We start from the raw sequence: 26408 nt of genomic DNA on the forward strand, positions 1-26408 counted from the left end.
AATCCAAAAAGAACAGATCAAAATCCAACGTTCATTATATTGCATGGGCCTAATCAAATTTTAGGCAATATATTCAAGATTTGGGCTTTTTTTAAGCTTGAAAAGTCAATTTTTAGACTAGTCTCAATCTCTTAACTTTACCTAACTTTTTAACCAGAAAACAAAACAGCAAATTTCTTGACAAAACTATGTACTGGCCTTTAATTACCAATTTACCACTAATAACATTTCCATTCTTTTTAATTACAACATACAAATACTTATACTACGTATTACTACTATTTAACAAGTTATATAAACCATTGAATTGTTAATTTATTTACCGTTCTTGTATCAATCTTTAACCTTTTCTGCTCCTTAAAAAATTGTACATCCTTTCAAGTTGCAATTGAAATAGAGTAAAAAAAAAAAGGTATATATGTAGTATTATTACCATTAACGTTTTTTTTATTTTTTATATTTTTTATTACCTACTATCGTTTATCATATTTTCCTAAAAGTGCCACAACAACCGAAGAGTAGAGGTTTGAAAAATGAAACAGCAAGTCCAATCCAATCAAGCACTTGAACATAGGTATTAATGCATAATAACTTAGCCATTAGCACGACACAAATTTGACATGACTCAATCTGGTACACCCAACTCAAACCCGACCGATAACCCGAATTCCAAAGGTAGTGAGTGAGAGAACACTATAGTGATAAAAATGGGCATGACTATGACACTAACCGATGCAAAAAAATTGAATGGTGATGACACAATGACTGTCCCATAGATTCTCCAAGTGAGTTGAGAAAGTGTCCCCACCAATTCCCATAATTTCATGAGTGAAAAACTTGGCAACCAATCACAAAACCCAAAGGGTGTACATCACTTTTTTGTACACATTTGTAAATTGGTAACAACCTTACAAAATTCGCACCATATGCTTTTCAACCCTCCCTTAATAATTTTAGGTCCCCCCATCTTATTGTTGGTTTGATGCTCACCTCACTTTCTTATCCTGTTTTTTTCTTTGTGAAAATCTTATTGTTTTCTTTATCTCAATGATACACCCCTTCTTCCATTATTGCACTAGACTAAACTAGACCCATTACAACAAAAATAAAATACTCGAAAAATCGTACTCGAAACAAAAATCATAATAGTTACTTAGTTTATAGGCAATGCCGAATTTAGTGTCATGGACTAGGGAGGAGGAGAAGGCGTTTGAGAACGCGATTGCTACACATTCTATCGACAAATCGAATGAGGAGTGGGATAAGGTCGCGTCCATGGTTCCTACGAAAACAATTGAAGAGATTAAGCAACACTATGAGTTCCTAGTAGAGGATGTAGGTGCTATTGAGGCAGGAAAAGTACCACTTCCTAATTATGGAAGTGAGGATACTACTACTACTACTACATTATCAACTTCTAATACTAAGGATAATCAACACCCTTCTTTTAACAAGGACCAAAGAGGAAACTCAAATCAAGGTAACGGGTATTCGGCTTTCGGGCCTTCCTCAATGGGAAATAATACCACAAAAGCTAACTCTAAGTTGGAACAAGAACGAAAAAAGGGCATCCCTTGGACTGAAGAAGAGCATAGGTATGTATTACTTAATGTACTATTAATAACTATGTGTATGACCCTTTATTTATTTTCTATTTTTTTCGCTTTCTTTTTTAAGGATTTTTAATCAAAAACTACCCACGAGTGACCTTTTATTTTAAAAACGACCCTAAACTACATAATTTAAACCTTGTATAAGTGTTTATACTCTTATAATGCGATTGATTTAAACTCAAATTATGGTTTTCTTGTATGTTGGGTGACAAATTGGTATAGTTTGGACCTTGGTTGCTTAGATCTGAATGCTTTGTTTGAGCTTATTGTATAATTAGGGGGGACTTGAAGTTTATCTCTTTATTATGTATCGATAATACCTTCTAATAGGATAATAATATATCAAGGTGATAAACTGGGCATCCGTCGTAAAACAAGGGCAATAGTTGATTGTATTGGTAAGTCGTTTTCTGGGTTTCATTCTTTTGGCCAGCAGTGTCAATGGTGGGCTTAGTGAGTTAGTGATGGTAGTAAAGAGAGAGAGAGAAAAGCTCTGCCTATTTTCCTACAATAATGGAGATAAAGATTGTTTTTCAATTAAAAATCATTTTTTAAAACAAATTTGAATGTGTATATGTATATTTGATTCTTAAATCATACTTCGAATATTACACTAATGCATGTTAAAATCCCCTGTTTTCAGATTATTTTTACTTGGACTTGACAAGTTCGGCAAAGGCGATTGGCGAAGCATATCTAGGAACTTTGTGATAACAAGGACACCAACACAAGTAGCTAGCCATGCCCAAAAGTATTTTATAAGACTGAACTCAATGAACAGGGATAGAAGAAGATCTAGCATTCATGATATTACAAGTGTAAATGGAGGAGGGTTGTCGCCGAATCAAACACCCATTACAGGGCAGCAAAACAACACTTCTGTGGCTCCTGCAGTTGGAACAGCAGCAGTAGCAGCAAATAAGCATAGGCCTCCGCCTAATGTAAATATGGCGCCTGCAGGTATAGGAATGTATGGGACACAGATAGGCCACCCAGTTACTGCAGCACCACCGCCACCTCATCATATGGCATCCGCTGTTGGGACTCCTGTTATGCTCCCTCCTCCTGGTCACCCTCATCATCACCACCACCATCATCCTCCTCCTCATTACGCTGTTCCAGTAGCTTATCCTCTCGCGCCTCCCCCTATGCATAGATAACAGCTTCACGTCCAAGTCCTGTTGCAGTCTGGATGTTGACACCCGTAGGCAAGTTACAGATCTTGGCTTATTAATCAAGACCTCGATGTGATCGTTCTCCAACCCAAACTACTCGATCAGCATCTCCTTCGTGGACTTGACATTGTTGAAACAACCTTTGAGTTCAAATTTGGTTTTAGGGTAGTTGCATCCTGCTTGTACATCCATCCTCTTCCTCCATTTCTCCATAGCCTGGGACGAAGTGGAGGAGGAAGAGGTTCTTCTAATGATAATTGATTTCCCTTTTACTATTACATAAAATTTAGAAATTTAGGTTTCATTTCCTTTTCAATGTAATTTGAAATTTGATGTCACACATCTTTTGATAAAACACTCACCTGAGCCAATGATGAGTGATTCCTTGGACTTTGTAAATTTCCATCTGAAATCCTGTATAATTGCAATCTACAGCAGGTTTTACATTAAATTGGACCGTTTAATTGAATTCTATACTTGATACATTTGTACTAAGACAAAGATTTAAGTTCTCAGATGATCCAGCAAACAATAAAATCACAAATCTCATCTGTGTTACAACTAGCTAAACTTGTTTATTACCTTCTTCTGCTGAAATATCAATGTTCCCAAGAAGTTGTTGATTCTGATTGATTAAGCTTTCATCATCCTTTAAATACAGCAACACTGCCAACACAGAAATAACATTTTAGAAAATCAAATCATAAACCATTACTAATTCCAAAAACGTGCCTACTAAATTACTAATTCAGGAAAGACACGGAGAAAGAGGTAGTAGACCTTATCATCATCCTCAAGCTGCTCGTTGTTCTTACAATTTTCTGACTTCAAACAGACATCATCTCTTCAGAGTTTTCTTCAGTATGATCAGTTTTTTTTTTTTTTTTTCCCCTAATTTCTTTGATAAAATCCTTGCAAATGTTGGCTTTTTCATTCAACATACAGCCTAAGCTCTCTATGATCTTATCAGGTTTTTGCTCTACTTACTTTTTCATGTTAGAAGAGAGAATGACCCCAGAATTCTGAGAGGGACAAATAATTCCTACAACAGCTGACATTATACTTTTGAAAGCTCACAGTTAGGCACAAATGCAGGGTTTTGCTCTGTGTTGTGATGTGAGGTTGAAATCGCCCTGTGTTTTAAGGCAGTAAAGAATTATTTAAATTGCTACATTCACAATCAATGTGGTCAATTGGTTGGAAGCATATTATTAAAGCTATCTGTTTATGCTTGACATTGTACACTACAGGGTCTTACAGCGCAAGGTTTTGATGAAATCAAAGTTTTTCAAGTGACTACCAGATTATAAAGAACAGAAAATGGAAGAATTGACTTATAGTACCTTCTGGCTTCTGCCACCAATTTCTAGCATTCTGGTCATCTTGAACCAATTTTAGAGCTAAACCTTCAAGACCAGGGTCTTTCTCATTATTGTGATGTTCATTGGACCGAGATTCCTTGGACTTTGTAAATATCCATCTGAAATCCTGTATAATTGCAGTCTACAGCAGGTTTTACATTAATTGGACCGTCTGAAAGAATTCTATACTTTATAAAGTTGTACTAAGACAAAGAATTAAGTTCTCAGATAATCCAGCAAATCAATGCAATCACGAATCTCTTCTGTGTTACAACTAGCTGAAGCTACTAATACTCTCCATATACAAGACTCAGGTATCTTACCCTGACTGATCATCTCTTCCAACCACATTACAGCCTCATAAATTCTGTCTACTGAACAAAGACCTCTAATAACAGCACTAAAAGTATTCGACTCAGGCCAAAAAGATTTACTCAACATCTTTTCCATAATCTTACTGGCCTCAACAAATTTCCCATCTTGACACAATCTATTAACAATAACACTGAACGTCTCCTTGTCTGGTGAGCAACCTTTCTGCCTATCCATCTTTTCCAAAAAGCTGATGGCTAAATTTGTTTTTCCCTCATCACAGAAACCTTTTACAACAATGCAATAAACCAGAGAATTTGGTACACAATCCTTCTTCAGCATTTCCTCTTCTATCATCTGACCAGCTTCATCAACTCTACCAGCCATACACAATGCTGATACCTTTGACTCGTATATTCTCAGTGATGGTCGGTAACCCTTTTCACGCATTTTATCAAGCACTTTGTTAGCCTCAGAAATTTTACCTTCATTGTAGAGATCGGTAAGCACAGCAGTGTAACTAGCTGAGCTAGGGACGGCACCTCCAATCAAAGCTTCATTGATCAAAAGCTTAGCCTGCCCTATGTCTTCAGTATCCCGAAGATGGCTAAGATCTTTGAGTTTGGTGCGAATCTTGGGAGCTCTGAGACCCTTTCTCAAAATTTTCCCAAGAATTTCTAAAGCCTCGCTAATCTGTTTATTCTCGCATAGGCTATCTAACAAAATTCTATATACTACTATATCTTCTCCGCAACCTTTCTGAGAAATCCTCCAAAGCATAGAGTACAACAAATGAGTGGCCTCATATAGTCTGCCATCTTGACAGAGGCCTTTCATAAGAATCCTATAACTTTCTCTGTTAGGATAACAACAATGATAGTTCATCTCTTGAAAAACCTCCAGTGCTAAATCAGAGCGTTTAATCTGACACAGAGCATCCATTAGCAAATTCAACGATCCAATCCTAGACTTAACTTCCCAACCACGAGAATTTTCCTTAAAAAGACGATAGAAAGCCTCAAGCCTAGACTCCTTCACCATAATCTCTAAAAGTGTATTGAAAGATGAAGTCCAAGCCACACAATTAAATTGAGGAAGGCTTCTGAATAAAGAAACGGCATCATCAAGCAATCCAGCTTTTGCATACGTCTTAACTATACCTGCAAAGACTGCATCCTTGCACTCACACGAATCGCCTTTCATCTGTTCAATTACTTCCTTCATTTCATCAAATCGACCTGAGCTCCCGAGTATATTAATCATGGTGGCATAGACAGCACCATTGTGACGATAATTGGGATACTTGGCTTTGGCTTCATTAAAGATCTTTAAAGCAGTAAACGGATTCTTCTGCTGTCGTATAATCTGTGCGAGCTGAGTCGGATTCAGTAACCTTGGCCACCTCACTGACATTACTCACTTGAACAAATTATCTATTACAGACTAATCTGCAACACATATATTTAACCTCAGATTTTCTGCCAAAGTTACAACAACAACCTATATATAATTTCTCGAGAAATTGTTGCAACTAAAAATAAACGGAGGAAGTATATTTCATTTCCCTAGTTGTTCCCAATCGTCCCTGAGTCGGGGGCAGCAGCCCTCGGCCCAGGGAGAAAATTTACATTTTCATAGTTCCACATTAGCATTAAAGGGTTCTGCAACACATTATCCATCAAATTTGACTCAACTATCAAATTAAATTCTTTCCACTTAAAATATGAATAGCAGAATTCAAGCAACGAAATTTGTCATTATCTCAGTAATTAAATTAATAACCAATTGTTCAACAATTTACCTTAGAAGAGCCCTAAATTGACTATAATCTAGGAACAATATTTGTAATTATAAATTTTCAGTGATTATAAGTAATAGTTCAATAATTTGCTTTAGAAGAACCCTAAATTGACTATAATGGCAACAAAATTAACCATTAAATCAACATTGTGAATAGAGAATAAAAAGAACAACTTACCTTAGGAGCTGCTTCAATGGAGGAGAGAAAGCTGCCGCTTCAATGGAAAATTTAGAGTAAAATGGAGCTTAACGAGGAGAGAGAGGGAAAATGGGGGAGGAGCGTGTTTTAATATATGTTACATTTTGATCAAATACGCATATAGAGACGAGTTTGACCATTAATTTTTCAATTATATATTAATAATACAGCTATTTCACCAAATGTCACTGAGCACTTTGGAAATTCACCAAATGCCACTCACAAACAGTATAATGACATGACGTGTCATTAATGAGGTTTGGACGTTAACAGTCCGTTATTGCAAAACTTATTTCATGAAACGCCACTGAAGAGTTTATATATTTCACCAAATGTCATTACTTTATCAGGTTTTACACAAAACCCCTCTGTTTTAATGAGTTGCAACGGCTAGTTATTTTTGTAACATATTTTAATTTTTTTTGGGGGAAAACTAGTCGTTGCAACCCTTTTTTTTTGTATAAATTCGTCCCTAAGAACACACAAAGGCAGTCCTTTGTTATCTAATCACGAGTTTGCTATCAAACACATCTTCCTCAATAAATGAGTGTGCATATGTTAGAGTTCTAAACAAATTTTGCAAGTGTGGTAAGAAATATGCAATTAGAAGCTCGGAGTTAACATGTAATCCACAAAGGTTGTATTATAAGTGTGACTCATGTAATAGCTTCAAATGGTGTAAAGCTCAAATGCAAGAAGCACGTCAAAGTAGGGGAAGCTCATTTGTAAGGGATGACTCAGCACAAAGCAACTTGTATGAAGAAGTGAAACAATTGAAGAAGAAAATCAAGCAACAAAAAAAAGTTTTGAATTGTATAATGAAATTAGGGGCACTGATGTGTGCTGTAATTGTGATTGTAATGTTGAAATGAAATGGATTAATGTAATTTGCAATGAAATTTAATAAAGAAGGAAATTTAATTATGTCCATACTATAAAATAGCTTCTTGTTTATACAAAAAAAGCTTCCTGTTCAAAACATAGGTAACTGTTTGCATAAGTTTCCCAAAAATATAACATGGACATGTCAAAATAAACAACACACCACACACTACAGTGATTATGTTCAAAAAATTACATTGAATGTTCAGGCTGTGGGTGCATTAAGAAGGGAAGTTGATGTCCATTCATGTTGTTGCCTTCTTTGATTTCTTCTTGGGATGAGAGGTGACCTTTGATGTGGTTGCTTCAGCTGTTGAGGTTTTTTTCCTAGATGCACAAGTTAACATGTTGTGCCCCAATTCACCACATAAGCTGCACTTAACTGTAGAGTGCCTCTTCCCTTTTCTAGCCTCATTTGGCCCTCTTTTTCTTTGCTTTTTTGGTCTTCCTGCAGATCTTTTTACCATTGGTGGTAATATCTCAGGAAGGTTGACTGATGGCCAATGACTTGGGTCAGGCATTGGGTGCATATGCTTTGCATAAGTAAGCTTGTATGCCTTCCCTTTGAAGCAAGGAGCTACAAAGTCTGTAGGTTGTAGCCTCTGATGATATATAACCCTTAGCACATGTTTGCAAGGGATCCCTGAATGCTGCCACTTCCCACATCCACAAGTGCCTCTGCTTAGCTTTATGGGAAAATGCACATGTTGGTCTCTAACCTCAAATTCATCACCACCACAAGGGGTTGCATAGCATAGCCTAGACTCATCTGATCTTGCTTGCAGAACCTTTGTGGCATACTCAGTTAGGTCCATATCCCCCATGCCCATAGCTTTGTCAAACCTTGAGCCAATACTCTTCATTGCCCATTGCCTTATTGGTGCAATACAACATTGCCACAGCACTGTCAATACAAAGAATTCATTTGTGTTAAAGCTAATATTTCTGTGCTGTGTGGTTACCTTCAAGTAATCTCAGAACAGGGAGATCTCTGTAGGGTTGTGTGCATGAGTTGAATGATTCTACAAAATTTGTAGTGTTATGATCACAACACAATGCAGGATCAAACTTATGCCTAGACCAAACCTCAGTGCAGCTCTCTAAGTATTCAACAGCCTTAGGATTGTACTCATGTATTTTCTTCATTGCTTTGTTGAGTACCACTCCATAAGCTATGAGAAAAATCTCATTGTTCCCATCAATCCCGAGTGCAGTCAGCAAGATTCCCTTGAAATGCCCACTTAAGTGAGCTCCATCAATGCCAATTATGGGTCTGCAGCCCCTCAAGAATCCCCTACATTGGGCAGCAAATGAAAAAAAACAAGCCTTGAATCTTGGTGGTTGATTTGCAGTTGCTTCACCCCAACTGACCAGAGCATAGTTCCCTGGGTTAGTCTCTTTTACCATTTCAGCATACTTAGGCAGTACTGAGTATGCCTCTCCAAACCCCCCATGAAGCCTCTCCTTACACATTGCCTTCACCTTGTAAAAGAGCCTCTTTTTAACTTCAATCCTGTACCTTTCCATACAAATTCTTTGTAAAGACTCAACTGGGATGTCAGGATTTGCTTGAATGTCTGACTACAGATGTCTACACAGCCACTCAGAAGTTACAACTGGGTTAAGCTCCAGCCTTCCACAACTTCTATGCTCCCTTGTTAAAGTTTTGATTGCCCAGCTCACCTTGTCTGTCATGGTGGAAGCATGGATTCTCCAGTTGCAACCATCTACTGCACACCTTGCTATATATCTTGTTTTGTCACTCTTCTCAACATAAACACCAAATCCTTCTTGTATGCAGTAGTCTTTGAAAACTTCCATAAATGACTCCCTGTCCCCAAATATCAACCATGGCTCTAATTTGATTGCTCCAAACTCCTGATGTGTCCAAATCTTTCCATTCTTGTAGGTCTTATCCATGGTTGAACTACCATCTAGATAATCCTCAAATTGCTTATCCTGAATGTCATCATATAGACAATCTACCTCTGTCTCATCCTCTATGAAATCACCAATATCTGATTCAGAGTCATCTTCACTATCTGATTGCATATAATCATCATCTTCACTATCACTACCAGACTCAGCTGACCTCTGCTCACTCAACTCATCAGGTACTGTGTTTGTACCCTTATTTCTTTCTGATCTCCTCACAGTAACAGATTGCCCCTCAAAATTAACATTGAGCTGCTGTTGATTCTGGTTGTTGAGTTGAGGTGTTTGGTTGTACTGTTGCAGTTTGTGGTTCAGGTGAAACTGGTGGTGGACTTACATGAGGTTCAGGTGAAACTGGAGGTTGAGGTGGTTGTTGTGGTGGTGGGGTTGTTTCTGGTTGATTTGAAGCTGGGTGTTGAGGTGGTGGTGTTGTTTCTGGTTGATTTGAAGTTGGGTGTTCAGGTGGTGGTGTTGTTTGTTGTTTCTGTGTTGTTTTCCTTGCCCTTTTTTTGGGGGTTGTTTTCCTTGCCCTTTTTTTTTGTGTTGTTTTGGGCTGGTTCAGAGGTGAAGCTGGGTGGGAGTGTTTAGGTGGAGTTGAGGGTTGAGTACTTTCTTCAGCCACAGGCTGAGATGGCCCAGGGAATACTTAATCAGCAACTGGAGTGTCAAACACTCTTATATACTCAAAATCACCATCATCAAGATTAGACACAGGAACCTCAACTGCAACCTTAAAGGCTTCCTGTTCCTTCAACTCTCTCTCATCCTGGGCCTTCTCCTGTTCCAATCTAGCCTTCTCAGCCATGGCCTTTACCCTTTTATCCCAATTAGCCAGAGCATCCTGCCCAGGACTTTCTTTCTCCTCTAACAAAATTACTACTGTTTCCTTACCTTGAAACCAATCCCACATTCTCAACATGTCCCTATCCCCACACAACTCCAATTTCCTATTAGTCCTAGGTGGCATTACATACAAACTAAAGTATTTAGGAAGGATCACATTTTGCTTAACAGAGTCCTCAAACATGAACTCATACAAGTCCATTAGACTAGTTCTGTCAGTATCATCAACCAGGACATCAAACCGCTGATCTCTGTAATGGACATCAAGCCACACTCTACTCATCCTATCAACAACAAATTACAGACATATTACTTCACTAAACAACAACACATAAGATTCATATGAACACACCACACAGCATAACAGACCAAACCATTACCAACAATGCCACTACAAAAATCGCAAAAAATGTAACTCAAGTACTTCACATTCAAAAACCATAACAATACCAAATCAATACACAACAACTAACATTTTTAACTTGAAATTTAAGATTATTTCACACAGTCAAGTCAAGTCATCACATTTAACAAGAACATTGCAAAAAACCCTAACCCTAACTCAATTTTCGCAAAAAATGTCAGATTCAAAACGCGAAAGCAAGATCGAAATTGAGAATTTACCTTGTTTGCTATCTCCAACACCCCAAAGTCGAATTCAAGTGCTTTAAGAGCTTCAACTTCCTCCCCTACTTGTCAGCGCTGTTCTGGTTTGCCCAACTTCAACAGAAAAAAAAAGCTTCAATTTTTGGGAATGTCTGGTACAGGTGTTGAAGAAAGCTTCTTGATTGATTATGGATTTAGGATTTGAATAAGGGTGAACGCTCGAAGAACAGAGAAGAAGAATGAGATGAATTTTGGTTTTTTTTTTATCTAACTTGAACAAGTCAGAGAGTCAATGAGGTTCAACGCGCCATTAAGTCCAACAAAGGGCATACTCGTCATTTCGCAATAACGGACTGTTAACGTCCAAACCTCATTAATGGCACGTCATGTCATTATACTGTTTGTGAGTGGCATTTGGTGAATTTTGAAAAGTTGGATGACATTTGGTGAATTTCCAAAGTGCTCAGTGGCATTTGGTGAAATAGCCGTTAATAATATCATATAAAATTTTATAATATGAAAATAAACATTATGACGAATTCAATAATATCTTATACCCGCCTCAATTTCTCATATTGAAAAACTAAACTTAATTAATCAAGTATAATGTACGAGTATTGTTGTAATTGTAGACAAAATCACTACTCGTACTTAAAATAGTGGTTACACCTAACAAAAAGTTACATTTATTTACAATTTTACCATTTAAGAAACATACGGAGTATTTTATTTATTATTAAGAGAAATTTGGTAAATGTTACCTCCCCATTTTCAATACATGTATGAAACTTATTTTTAGGCTTGGGTATTCCTCGGGTAACATATTTTCATTTACTTTCTCCGTGTTTTTTAAATTTAAATATTACCTCATATATTATCTAATATTATAATTTCAAAATAACACAAGTAATATAATAAATAAAATATTATAAGGTATATTATCTAACATTCCAATTTCAAAATAACACAAAGTAATATAATTAAAAAAGTATTATAGGGTACACAACTTTTATTTGCTAACACAAAGTCACAAACATGAACCATCATACTCCTATTTAAACACGAGTAGTATAAATATTGGATATTGTGGTAGGGTTAAAGTATGCACGCATGTACATAATACACACCCATTTGGCCTCCATGTTTAGATTTGATCATTGTATGCATTTTCCAAGTGCGATTTTAGGGTTAAAACACCTATACGGAGGACAACAGGTAATAAATAGAGCCGGGCTCTCAGGACCACATCTACTTCCCAACCATTGACAAGGGATATCATTACTATGATTATTGTTATTAATTGAATTAGCACCATCAACCCCTTCAAAGTGCTCCATGGTATTTGAAAGGGTGAGTTCATAAGAAATGCTAGAAGTAAGAGGCCGAATTTGGCGCGCACCAAAGGTGGCCGGAAGTAACGACACAACCACAATGGCAACTATGAGAGCCATAGTAGATATACTACTAAAAACTTTCTTCATCGTCTCATCCACCTTAATTTTATATTCTTTCTAGATAGAAGGTTTGAGATTGTATGGTAATGTGAGTGTTCTTGTGTTAAATGGGTGTAAATTAAAATTGGTGGCTCCCTTTTTATAGAAGGTCTTGTGACTTATGACTCATGTTAGTGATGTTTGGGGAAAACGTGCATAATTCTTATTCTTGTAAAAAATGATGTACAACTAGACCAAATTAAATATTAGATACTTAATCCATACTTGTTTGATCAAAAGGTTAGCTAGATTATGAGGTACCTAGCTAGCTAGTAGAATTGCATAATATATACCTAATTCCATTAATTATTACTCAAGGCCTTTTAATAACTTATTTTGTATGTAAAAGTATAACATAAACAAATGTCTATTACGATGCAATCCATACGTCACACAACTTGAAAAACAAATTACAAACCAATATGCTATTGTTACGGTTATTTATTACTGGCTAGCTATCAAACAAGTTATTAGAAGATAATAAAACATATTTAATTGTTTTTCGATTCACTTGAACTATGCATTAAAGGAAACACAATTGATTATGAGATTTATTGATTCAATACAAATCAAATGATAATTATAGGTCAATTTTGCTTTGTGCATCATCCCACATCAAGAAGGGTGCATCAGCATTCTCATCACTACAATACAAGCAAGGATGCTGCCCCTCAAGCCCTTCTTGCTCAAGCACCTCCCTAGACAACATCACCACCTCTCTATTACTAAGTGGGCCTTGTTGGGCTTTGAACACGGATTGAACAGCATACGTGAAGGCCCCATGGGCCTTTCCATTGGACCCCATAGGAGGCATGTCCGCTGAGGTCTCATTGGTCTGGCACCCACTCAACAAGATACCGGAGTCCGGCCTATGAGGTCCAAACAACTTATCTTGGTCTAGTTCCGGAAGACAGAACCTTAGGCTCGCGTCATCACCAAAGAGGGTGGTTAGGTGTTCCCCTATTTCAGACTCAACCATGTTTGTAAGAGAGGCTAAGTGGTTCAACATTGATTCAATTGGGATTTTTTTGGGCTTGGAGTGTTTTGGGCCCAAGTTATTGCTTAGTTGTGATGTAGGAGATAAGGTATTGGGCCCAATTTGCTCTTTCTCTTTATCAATGAGGCCTCCACTATGGCATGAATCTGAGAGGATTGTGAAACTTGCTCCTTTTGGTAGCCCATTCACTAGTTGTCTAAAGTCCACATCTACAACATAGACAACAATGGAATACAAATCAATGGAATAGAAGTCATAACATAACAAAAGTTTACCGAAAATAATTCAAAGTATTCTTTTAAAATTAAAAAAAAAAAATGAAAAGAAAAGAAAAAGACTATAGTATAAAGAACATTCCTCCATTATTTTTTTAAGTATAATATTTTCTTTCTCGACCGTTTTTTTAAGTGCATCATTTCCTTTTATTATACATCTTCTCGTATTTTTTATTGTTTCTCACTTCTCACGTGGTCTCCACTCCTAACCTTTTTTTTTTTCCCTCTCCTCTCGGTCTTTCACATCCCATACATTTTATAGAGTATTCGTAATAAACTATTGTCCCAACAAACACCACTTACACATATATTAATTCATTCAACTCACTCTCCTAAAACTTTGTGATAATCAACGCAATGTACTTAAAAAGCTGAGGAAATTATACAACTTATGGAGAATGTATATGTCCAATTATATCACTAATCAAGATATTTGTGTGAAATCCTATTAGCTTAATAGTTCACCAGATAACTCATCAAAATACATTCAACAAATAACGTATAAAATATGCAATTATTGTGTTCTTCATAACTTTTTCTACCTCCCTACCCAACTTAATATCATTCAACTCTAGATTGGCAACAACAAACATATAAATTAATGAAGTAAAAAAACATGAGTTATAGTGGATTAAATTAAATTGTTGGATTAATTAGTTTTATTTATTAAACATAATAATTCTATTAATTACCTGTAATAAGGTTGAAATCACAAGGAACAATTGCTTCCTCCTTTTTATTAAGATGATGCTTAGAAGGGACTAGTGTACCATGCCCACTATAATGGAAAAACAGGACATCCCCTTCTTCGGTTTCATCAATCATCTTGTTTAGTGCATTCTTTATGTTAACACCGGTTGGCAATGCTTTAGACCATGGACCTTCATCTACTAGGAGCTCGATCGAGCTTTTATCGAACCCTAATCGTTCCATGAGGAGCTCTTGCATCGAAACAACGTCGTTGATGCAACCATGCAATGAATATTGTGTGTTTGGATAGTTGCATCCTACTAGCAAAGCCATTCTCTTCTTTCCATTCTCCATTTTTACAATCAACTTATATTAAAATGACTATATAAATAATAATTACAAGAAAAAATTATGTATTTTTTAGGGGTGTAATGGATTGTTGTTTCATTTTTTGTGGTAGATATTGTGCTTTATATAGGTTATGTAATTTATATGCATGAATTTAAAAATGTAGGAGTTTTAATTAGTTAATGAAAAAACTTCACTTAAAGTGTAATACATAATAAAGTGAAACATAATATAAATTTCTTGGTGTACAAGTTCTTCATCAATTACATATATTCTTGGGTAAGTTATTACTTATTACTAGTGAGATTGAATTTATTTCTTCATTAATTCATTCCTTTGCTTTTACTTTTGATTGGAGGTTAACAATTGCTTTGATTGCAAGAGTTAAATTCCTATTTCACATTCACCCAAAATAATGTAACATTAAGTAAATAAACTTCCATGTTTGCTTAATTACTTAGCTTGCTTACGTTTTCTAATGAGCTGAGTTAATTTATTATTTTATGGCAAAAACTATATATATCTTGAAAGTTTATTATTACTAATCGAAGCTAAGTAAATCGAGATTATTTAAGTAAGTAATCTTTATCACCTACCTCCTTATTTTTCTTAGATATTACTTCGTAATTTGTTTTAACAATGCTTTGATGACATAATTTAGATTATGGATTTATGAAGAATTGAAGAAACTTTGTTTGAAACTTGAATTGATTCATGAATTAGATACTTTTTTAAATAGTTAATTAATGTCTAATATGTTTTATGCGGATTAGATACCACTACTAACCACTTGAATTGCCATAACTAGTGGTATTTGAATCAAGTTTTATTAGAGGATTATATATATATATATATATATATATATATATATATATATATATATATATATATATATATATATATATATATATATATATATATATATATATATATATATTTGATTAGGTATCCAACTTTAAATTTCAATCACATTGATATTATTAATTGTTTCCATGCTTCTATCAAATAATATAGTTGATTGTGTTTTTGGAAGTGAGGGGAAAACATATATTTAGATGAATTTTTTTTGATGAATTTTTTTTCTTTAAATAAATTAACACTGAGCTATTAATAATTTGAATCGTTGTTAATGAATTTTTATAAAATAAAATTTTGGATCATTGTTAATGAATTTTTATTATTAAAATACAAATTAATTTTTTTACAAACGGCCCACATGTAATATTTTGCCAAGGGACCGTAAAATGTTAGGACCAGCCTTAGCAATAGCTAAGCCAGTTGGTGTGTTTTGAGAATTTGAGGCACTTATATCAATTTGAGGTATTAGAAAATAATTCATGGTTTGAACAAGTGAATTTATTTTCTCATATTCTGTAATATATGGAATAATAAAATATTTATTTACATGCACTCATACATGTTACACTTATTAATGTTAATGATTTTTTTTCTTAAAAAAATGTTACCGCAATGATTTTAATGTCAATGTACTTTGATGGGCTGTCACGTTGTCATCTATGAGTATAATTAAACATTGCATTCATCCATAATAAATTAAACTAGCTAGCTAACATTTTATCGATTTAAATTAATGCAATATATGTAGTTATACGAGTAACTTATAATTAATTATAGTAAAACTAAATAAAATGTTAAATTTTTAGTTTAATTACTATGTACATTAGAAGCAATAAATGCAACTTAAGTCTTTAACTCTTCGTTAAATTATGCTCGTAATTAAGTAGCATATTATCCGTCTCAAATTAGTTGCTTGCTTGCTTGCTCATAGTTTTGATGCTTAAACAAAACCAATAGGTTATTCAAAAAATAAAATAAATAAATAAAAAAAATTATAGGGATGTATGAATTTTTTTTCTTGAGGAAAACAATCATGCTAAGAATTTATGTCTTCCTTTAAAGTATCACAGGTATAATGGAAGTTAGCATAAAATGTTCCTACATGGTAAAACCAATCGAGCTTACGTGTAATGGTGTGTTCCAATTATCTGAATGGGATCAAACCGGTGTCATCACCCATGTTCCTACTGTCTACTTCTACAAGCCTTCTAAGGAGTGGCTTACTTCCTCCAAGACTATCATAGACACCCTTAAGGATTCATTGAGTCGAGTTTTGGTCCATTTTTATCCCCTAGCAGGTCGTGTTCGATGGGTAGGCCAAGGAAGACTTGAACTCTTATGTAATGCAACGGGAGTCGAGCTAATTGAAGCCGAGTCTTGTGGTGAGCTAAGTGATTTTGGTGATTTTGCCTCTCAAACGAATTTATTTGATAAGCTCATTCCTTTTGTTGACTATAATAAACCTATTGATGAGTTACCTTTGGTGGTAGGGCAACTCACCAAGTTTAGATGTGGTGGTGTTTGTTTAGGGGTTAACATATCACATATACTAGCTGATGGACAAAGTGCACTTCATTTTATGTCTGAATGGGCTAGACTAGCTCGTGGTGAACCAATTGCGATGGCTCCCTACTTCAATCCGAACATCATTAGAGCACAATATCTCCCAAAAACTCTAACACCTCGCGATATGCACAAAGAGTTTGGTGCACCACCATTACTAATAGGGCAAGAAAACAATTTGGAGGAGCGTAAAAAAGCCACTACCGTGGCAATATTACCTCTATCAAAAGATCATGTTAAGAGCCTAAAGAAGGCCACTAACAAGCAAGACATTCGTCAAAACACAAATCCTTACACTCGCTATGAAGTGGTAGCGGCCCATGTATGGAGAAGTGCTAGCAAGGCACGCGAGCACCACCTTGAACAACCAACATGCTTAGGGTTCTCAGTCGATGTACGTAGCCGCTTGCAACCACCACTACCGTCGAAGTACCTCGGTAACGCTATATTAGACGTGGTGGCTTCATCTAGGTCAGGAGATATCATAAATTTACCCTTGGGTTATACTTGTGGTAGAATAAGGGAAGCAATTGAAAAAGTGGACGATAATTATATTTGGTCAAACATTGACTTTTGGAAAAATTTGACTGATTTATCCCCTTTTCAAGACTTGCATGCACGTAACAAAAATGAAGGCCCATTTTATGGTAACCCAAATCTTGGGGTCATTAGTTGGTTGACTCTTCCAATTTATGGGCTTGACTTTGGTTGGGGAAAAGAGATTTATATGGGCCCAGGTACCCATGATTCTGATGGTGATTGTCTTATGCTTCCTGGGCCTATGAATGATGGGTCAGTCCAAATTGCTATTTGCTTACAAGTGGCCCATATGGATGCATTTAAGAAATATTTTTATGAGGACATACCATTTGATGCTTAATTTTTTATTTACATAGTAGCCCCTTTATGGTACAATTTATGCATATGTTATTTGACCTCTGTCGTTATTTCGTTACCCTGTTGTGTTTTTTGAGGTCAAACTTTAAATACTTTGACCTCAAAACCTTATTAATTCATAATAAATACTCAGTAATATTGGTAAGTGAAATCTTGTTAAATTCTTCATAATGTGTACTTTAAGAATATCTAATTTTTATATTTTATTTGTATAGAATTAGAACTTGTTCACTTCAGCTTAATTTCAGTTCAGTTCAGCTCCAATCAGTTCAGTTTAGTTCAACTCCTAATTTCCTTCTCTCATAAAATATTCATTTCATTTCATTTCAGTTCAGCCCCAATCAGTTCAGTTCAGCTCCAATCAGTTCAGTACAACTTAGTTCAGTAAATATGAACAAACCCTTAGAGATATTTATGTAGGAAAAAGATATAGGCAGCCCTTACGACTACTTATAAGAAGCTAAAAGTGAAAAAAATTGACAATTATTAACATTTATTACATCGATTTACTCGTAAATTGTCGATAAATTTTCAACTTAATACTAAAAAAAAGGAAGTATATTAAAAATTTTAATAGCATAACCCATTTATGTATTAAAGTGTATTTTAGAGATAGTAAAAAATCAAATAGGTAAAATATCATGAAGACATAAAAAACAAGGTAAAATATCAGGAAAAGAAAATGTAGATCAAATGATTAATAGCCTTTTGTGAATCTACTACGAGTAGTATCTTTTTAATTAATACGGAGTGCTACGTATTTAATTTAAATTGAATGTTACGTTTACTAATATGCTTGCCGTGAACTCCAAGTTCAGCTAGTTCTTCGAATGATCTTATTAATTCACGTATATATAAATAAGAATCAGTGAAGATGACTTTGCATAAAAAAAGCTTGAAAGTTTGAGAGATCATCAATGGCATTTGAAGGTATGTTACACTACAATACTTTATACGTAGTAATTTTTTTATAAGCTTAATTAGTTAATTAATTAAGTTCATCAATTAAGGTTGAATATAACGTGGTTTAGCCCGACTTAGCCAGGTGTATACGCTACAATAAGTGTATAGCCTGACTCAGCCTGGTATATTCAATACAACCATTGTATACAAAACCGTACTTATTGTAAATTGTAATGTCTATGTATAATTATATTGACTATTGTTTTCTTTTGGTTCAAAAAAATAATTATTCAGGTGATAGTGATGGTTGCACCATTCATCTTAATAATAATGATGATGATAATAAACGGTCGATGAAGGTGGTTCATCAATTTTACATGGCCAAAATAAACCGCTATTTTCCAGATCCTGTTTTGCAACTCAACTTAAACGCTACCAAAAAGTCTATGACCCGGATCGAATGGAAGAGAAGAAGCTTGCTCAATAAAATACAGCTATCAAAGGTGCGTAAATCTTATAATTCACTTTCTGATACCAAGTTAATTTACTCAACTCGTTGCTATTTTTTTGCCCCATTATAACACGGTCTACAAGACACATTTTTTTTTTTATAAACAAGGCACATTTTGAAATGTTTATAACTTTATTCTTATATGCGTAAAAATTATAAAAATTTGATATTAATAAAAAACACAATGACATGATTCCAACAACATACTATATTATCTCTTATTAAGGGTATGTTCTTTTACGTTGAAATTCAATTCAGTTCAGCTCAGCTCAGTTCAGTTCAGTTCAGTTCAGTTCAGCTCAGATTAGCTCAGCTCAGCTCAGCTCAGTTCAGTTCAGTTCAACTCCTAATTTTCTTCTCCTATAAAATATTCATTTCAGTTTAGTTCAGTTCAGTTTAGTTTAGTTTAGTAGTTCAGTTCAGTTCAGTTCAGTTCCGCTCAATTCAGTTCAGTTCAGTTCAGCTGAGTTCAATCAATGAGAATAGACCCTAAGTATGAGTAATACGGAGTAATAATTTATGGTCTAAGATTTTACCTAATTATTTGTAATGGGGCAAAAAAATAGGGACAAATGGAGTAGATATTACTGTAAAGAATTTGATCAAATCATCATTATCTGTTTTAGTTATTGTAAAGGATTTGATCAAATCATCATTGTCTGTTTTAGTTATTGTCATCCCTTAATTAATTCATTAACCTTGATAGTCAAAGATATTTGATCCCAAATCTTAGCTAATGTATCTAGTCATGGTTTGGTGATAAAGTTATGAGAAAAAGAAGAGAGAAGCTTAGAGAGTATGAGAAAACCTTAATTATATTGATGAGCACACAATAATATTTAATACAAGATCATACATTATACAAGTAATAAACTAATGAGTATTTAATTTATTTTGTGCAGGATAAATTAGAATTCTTGAGATTAGATATTAGTACAAGAAATTACAAAGCCGAAAGTTTAATTCGAAGTTTTGAAATCGGTTGAGAGTTTCTTCACAAGCATTGGCCTAAAAGCATTGTAAGCATTTCAATTTTTTTTTGGTTGATTTCAATTCTTAGACTTGTTTAGCTGTTCACACTACCTAAAACAAATATGGAGTACTCCATCTCTTTTTACTCATAACAAACAAAAAGAAACAAAAAGAGTAGTACTCCGTATAATAATGCATAAAATTATAAATTTCAATTCTTTAACTTGCTCACACTAATTTTATAAATCAATATCATGAATCAATTTTTTTTTCTTGTTCGAATTAAAATGTGCTAATTGATTGCTAAATTCATTTTAATAATTTATTTTTTATAAGAAGATTTAATCCTTAAATACATTTTGCAACTATAAATTATTAACGTATAATTTCTGCATGTCGTTGTCAATAATCTGCATACTGTGTTATAAGTTTAAACTAGCATTATACTTTGAATTTATTAGCTGATTACGATTGGCATGTATTTAAGTAGTTAAACGTGGAATTGGTACGTAAAAATCATATAACTTTCTTCATTGATTAGGCCAATAGCAATATTTATTAACATTTACAATTTTTCATCATCAATAACTTGATAAATTCTAAATAGATTTCAACCTACATCCATATTTTTCAACTATGTTAGCTATTTACAAACAATTCTACAAATATTTCTACTTATATTTCAAAAAAAAAATATATATAAATTATTCTACTTGCCACTTTCTTGCATGATAATTGCCATAAGAATTGTTGTACATGGTTATTTGGCTTATTGAGTACTTATATATACAGAATGAAAACCTAGAGGTAAAAGAATCGAACCCAAAGATAGAGTTGGTCGAAATAAAAGGGAAAATTCCGGGTTTGATTGAGCAATTAGGTCATGGGAAGACGAAATGGGCGAAAGAGAAACAAATCTTGAAAGAGCTTGAGCATCTCCAAAGGAGGGAGGTGTTACTTGAGGGCAAAATTAAAGAAGCAGAATCTAAAATTCCATTTTCAATACATAGACATCTTCACAATTGGTACTATGATTCTATGAATAAGTATGATTTGAAACAACACCTCCATGTAAGTTTTTCTTATAATTAACCAATGTATTCACTTTATTAAGGTTATGTTTAGATCACCTTATTTTTGTTTATCTGATGTGATCTCATTTTTTTTTTAATCTGATGTGATTAAATTGTCTAATTTGACTAAACTACTTTGACTTATATGGAAGCTGAACTGTAAGAAAAAATATATCAAATGGAGTTTTAATTGATTTGTCGTACTATATATTCACGTATAAATTACCATTTTCATTGGGAAATTAAAGATATATAGCTATAAAAAAAAGCACAATAAAGCCCAAGTAATATGGTACAATGGTACATAGCCTAAGTTTTTGTATTAAGTTTGCGATCTTGGATTAAGCTATAAACAAATGGCATGATGATACATTAAATTTGTGACGAAGTTTTCTCATTGTCTCAACATAGAGATGTTTGAAGGAAATTAAAGATCTTGAAGAACTAGAGAAGGTTGCAAAAACGCAGCGCATACCACAAATGGTTGAATTAGAGAAACAAATTTCATCTCTTGAGGATGAACACAACATTTTAAAACAAGAGGAACAAAAAACAAAAGATTGCCTTTTAGCTCTTGAAATCCAAGTAAAAAAGCAGGTATATTTGTATATTAGTTTAAAATTTTCTTAGCATTATTACATCACATTACCTAATATTCTATTGATAAAACTTAATTAAACAATAATTATACATGCTTATTCTGGCAGATTGCTCTTTATGAAAAATATTGCAAACTACAAAAGATGGTGCAAGAGCTTGCAACACAGAAAAAATTAGTCACCCTTGAAAAATTGTCCCTTAAAGAGGTTAGTGCTTAAATAAGATTTAGCCTTTTTTTTTTCCTTCCAATTTTTACTTGGATGTTTTAGCTATATTTGATTTGGTTGTTCCTTGTATATACATGTTCAGATTGAAGAATTCATGTCTAGATGGACAAATGACGACGAATTTTATATTAGAAGTATTCAACTATCCCTTGCCAATCGAGGCTTATGTAGTGATGGAAGAATGTTGTTGGATCCATCAAAATGATAACCATGGTATTGGGTTGGAACTTAATTTGTATAAACTTGGTCGAATGCATTTATGTTAAATGTGATCGTGTCGCACCATTTTAACAAGTACGTGGTCCACATACGACCCAATGGAAGTTTAAGTGTTTAACACAAGCACTTAAAGCTAAGCCTAAAAAATCAAGATTTTGGAGAATGTGTTCCTTTCGAAATGATGTACTCTTTTGAATTGTGATGTTCATACGTTTAACATCCAATTCCAAATAATTAAGCTATTTATCAAAGAGATTTAGATTAATTATTAATTTGTGTCACTTATTTGTATAGTTGTATTCCCTCTATTTAATTTTAATGGTCTTATATCAACTGTTTCTATTGCATACATTTAAGCTATAAGTCAATAACACCTTTAATTACGTAATATTAAAATTCTGATTTAAATTAAGAACCCTAATCATAACTTAACTCAAATTTTAAAATAAATAATAATAATAATAATAATAATAATAATAATAATAATAATAATAAATAATTAATACAAAAAAAATTGACTCAACTTGTACAAGTACAATAACTAGATGAGCATGTACTTTAGTACTTGGCCTCTATACTCTAGTCTTCTTATCAAGGTTTATACGGAAGTTTATACGTTTCATAATATAAAGTCTATTTTTATAATTTGCACATTTAATAAAAAAACGGATAAATATAAATAAGAATTATGCACTTTATACAAAAAAATCTGTGATTCATATTTCTAGATCTTCATCAAAATTATGATATAATATATGTTCAACGTCGCCTAATACATATTTTTATGTAGGAGTCCATTTATTAGCGTGCTATTTACAATTGTTTCATTTTTAAAGATAAAATAATAGGTTGTAGTTGTAATGTAGAAGCAACTAATATTCACATTTCAAAATTGTTAAATATGGTAAGCTCCATAAAAAAAAAAAAAAAAAAAAAATAACATCATCCTTGCATTTATGCGGGAAAAAATTTATTAAGTGAGGGACATGTGGAGAATGATAACATCACCAACGTTTTGTTTTAATAATAGTCGATAGATTATAGATTGTAGATAGATATTTTAATTATAATTGAACGGGTCATTGACTACTTTGATTGCCGTGAACTCCAAGTTCAGCTAGTTTTTGGAATGATTTATGAAAGTCAACTTCTTGAACAAGGATGATGTACACACGTAAGAAAAATTCAATAATCCGTTGTATTATACGGAGTAATAATTTATAAAGAAATAAAAACGATAAAATTAAATTAAAATAAAACACAATTAAAAAAAATATATACTACTAAGTCACTAAAGGAAAATTGTTCTCAATACTCAAGTGCATATAAATAAGAAACAATTCAGAATTTTAGATCACCAATACAAACCTTGAAAATTTAAGAGATCAATGGCATTTGAAGGTATATCTATGGTCTTTTCTTTTTTTCTTTTTTTTTTTTTTTTTTTTTTTTTGAAATCCGAAGGTATATATGTTAAACTCCGACACTAATTTCTTCTTTTATAAGGGGAAAAATAAAGTGTTTACAAAAATTGTGTTGCATTTTTTTTACTATCTCCTCATATTGTTTATAATGATTAGACAATTTTTACTCACACACTATGTCAAATCGTTGCAAATAATATATAATAGAATTAGTACAAACTTAGTTAATCAATTTTGTTAAAGGTTGAAATTAACATGTTTTAGCCGGACTTAACCAGGCACATACAATACAATAATTGTATAGCCTGACTAAGCCTGGTGTATACTCCGTACAACACAACTATTGTTTACAAAATCGTACCTATTGTAATGTATATACGTAGCATATAATTAAATTGACTATTGTTTTTTTTTTTTTAATTATTCAGATGATAGTGATGGTTGCACCATTCATGTTGTCAACAATAATGACGATGATAATAAACGATCGATGAAGGTGGTTCATCAATTATACATGGTCAAAATAAACCGCTATTTTCCAGATCCTGTTTTGCAACTCGACTTAAACGCTACCAAGAAGTCCATGGACCGGATCGAATCAAAGAGAAGAAGCTTGCTCAAAAAAATACAACTATCAAAGGTGCGTAAATCTTATACTTGTATATAATGCACTTTCTAATATCATGTTAATCTATACTTTCTATATTAAAAAGCGTTTCTAAACACCTTTATGTGTCACGTGGCACCCTCGCCATGTCATCTTTTAACTATGAGCATTTATAATAAAAATGTCTATCATAAGATTCAAACTCATAGCCACAAAAATATGCATTTAGTGTCTTACCATCTCATCCATTTATTAATAATGCTTTTATACTCGACTCATAAATATATAACTATATGGATTGGATGGAGATATGAACATTTAATAACCGCAATTCTTTAAAAAAAAAAAAAATCGATCCTATTATTTGCTAATTATGCTCATCGAGGTAATACATACAAGCAAGAAAAATTAACTATTATTATAAATTAATTTTAGTTTTTAAACTATTTTGATAATAATTATGTCTTTATTTTCATTATATTATAATTTAAATTATAAACAAAGGAATTGTTTATATATATTTTTTTTGACAAGAAAACGTTTGTATATTTATCAATAGTTGTTCCATAAATAATTTATTCAAAGGTTTAATGAAAAACTATTATAAATTATAAACAATAATGAATATATTAATAATAAAGAATGAACATGTTTATTCAATTACAAGTGTTACTTCAAAAAAAAAAAAAAAAAAAAAAAAAACCAGAGCACGCCTGGGCCACTCACAGTTTAGATATTACGTCTAAACAAAAGTTATTAGTATGTCAAATCTATGTACACGTGTCGCACTTGCTAATTGACATATGTCGTGGTTACGTGCGTAAGCAAAAGTAAATTATATCGTGAGAGTGAGCAAGAGTGAGGGATAACTCAAGTGGTTAGGGTTCTCCTTTTGCCGGTTCCAGACAATTATAGGATCGATTCTCATTATTCGTCCTTGTGGCCCGCTCTCTAAACACCAGTTAAAAAAAAACTTATTTTACTCTGTATCATGTTTTGTTGTACCGACCTATCTATCTAATACAAATCGACCCGTCCTAGTGAATGAGTGAGTGTGAGTTGTGTTTTAAAAAGATAACAAAAAGGGTAATTATGATATATGCAGTCAAGACCTACATATAAGCATTTAATATACTTCCTTTTTTAGTATTAAGTTGGGAATTTATCCACAATTCACGAGTAAATCGGTGTAATAAATGCTTATTTATTACTCCCTCCGTTTCATAATATTAGTCCTACATGGAATCAATCACATAAAATAAGAAAAGAAATATATTTGGAATTAAAAAGTACTCCGTACAACATAATTTATAATAAGTTTACCTTATTTAACTTTATTGATTTTTTATTAGAAAAGCACAAGTTATAATTGCATAATTTAAGGTAAATATTTCCTTACTTAGAGTCATGCCATCAATCCACAACCAATTAATTCCAAAAAAAAAAAAGTTATAAATGAAATATATTCAATATGGATAAATCTTTTAAAAACACCTAAATAGTTATCCGTATATGGGACTAATATTATAAAACAGAGGGAGTATAAATTATTTCTATTTTTAGCTTCTTATATGCGGGTATCTTTTTCCTATTTTTAATTATTCCACTTATCCTCGTTTTGAGCACACCGATAAAAAATGAGGTTATTCTTTTCCATTTTTCCTAATTTATACCTTAATAATAGAGTTGTGTCAATGTAGAAGCAAGTTGCCTAGATTCAGTAATCATTCTTAGGACATATTTTCACCCATTGCTAATAGTAGATCTTAGTCGAAAATATTAAAGGGATCAGGATATGAATATTCTATCCCTTACTCAAAACTAATCACTATGTCCCAATATTTGATACCAATCGGTAAAATAACATTATTAAGTTTAATAGCTAATAAAATACAAGAGGCCGGGCTCTGTATGGCCTTGATAAAAGCTCCCCTTTGCTAGAGACATACAATAATATTTAATTACTAAATTACTATAATAATACAAGTAATAAACTAATGAGTAGTTAATTGATTTTATGCAGCA

General features: G+C 33.2%; 4 protein-coding genes across 4 annotated transcripts; 2 read left to right on the forward strand and 2 right to left on the reverse strand.

The window, feature by feature from the left end:
- Window positions 1-883: 883 nt before the first annotated feature.
- On the forward strand, window positions 884-3187 carry LOC110714742 (transcription factor SRM1-like). Its single transcript, XM_021893284.1, has 2 exons — window positions 884-1595; window positions 2257-3187. The coding sequence occupies exons 1-2, from the start codon at window positions 1168-1170 to the stop codon at window positions 2771-2773; spliced, it is 945 nt and encodes a 314-aa protein (XP_021748976.1). The 5' UTR covers window positions 884-1167; the 3' UTR covers window positions 2774-3187.
- Window positions 3188-4322: 1135 nt separating this feature from the next.
- On the reverse strand, window positions 4323-6581 carry LOC110714741 (pentatricopeptide repeat-containing protein At1g05600-like). Its single transcript, XM_021893283.1, has 2 exons — window positions 6440-6581; window positions 4323-5909 (listed from the first exon to the last, which is right to left on the reverse strand). Exon 2 carries the CDS (start codon window positions 5872-5874, stop codon window positions 4366-4368), a length of 1509 nt encoding a protein of 502 aa, XP_021748975.1. The 5' UTR covers window positions 5875-5909; window positions 6440-6581; the 3' UTR covers window positions 4323-4365.
- A 6001-nt stretch (window positions 6582-12582) lies between these two features.
- LOC110714947 (metacaspase-9-like) lies at window positions 12583-14712 on the reverse strand. Its single transcript, XM_021893498.1, has 2 exons — window positions 14184-14712; window positions 12583-13425 (listed from the first exon to the last, which is right to left on the reverse strand). Exons 1-2 carry the CDS (start codon window positions 14533-14535, stop codon window positions 12800-12802), a joined length of 978 nt encoding a protein of 325 aa, XP_021749190.1. The 5' UTR covers window positions 14536-14712; the 3' UTR covers window positions 12583-12799.
- Window positions 14713-16462: 1750 nt separating this feature from the next.
- Window positions 16463-17875, forward strand: LOC110714723 (spermidine hydroxycinnamoyl transferase-like). The gene has a single exon (XM_021893259.1). It carries the CDS (start codon window positions 16463-16465, stop codon window positions 17828-17830), a length of 1368 nt encoding a protein of 455 aa, XP_021748951.1. The 3' UTR covers window positions 17831-17875.
- Window positions 17876-26408: the final 8533 nt, after the last annotated feature.

This window comes from Chenopodium quinoa, unplaced genomic scaffold, assembly GCF_001683475.1.
Source record: "Chenopodium quinoa cultivar QQ74 unplaced genomic scaffold, ASM168347v1, whole genome shotgun sequence".
NCBI classification, from domain to species: Eukaryota; Viridiplantae; Streptophyta; class Magnoliopsida; order Caryophyllales; family Amaranthaceae; genus Chenopodium; species Chenopodium quinoa.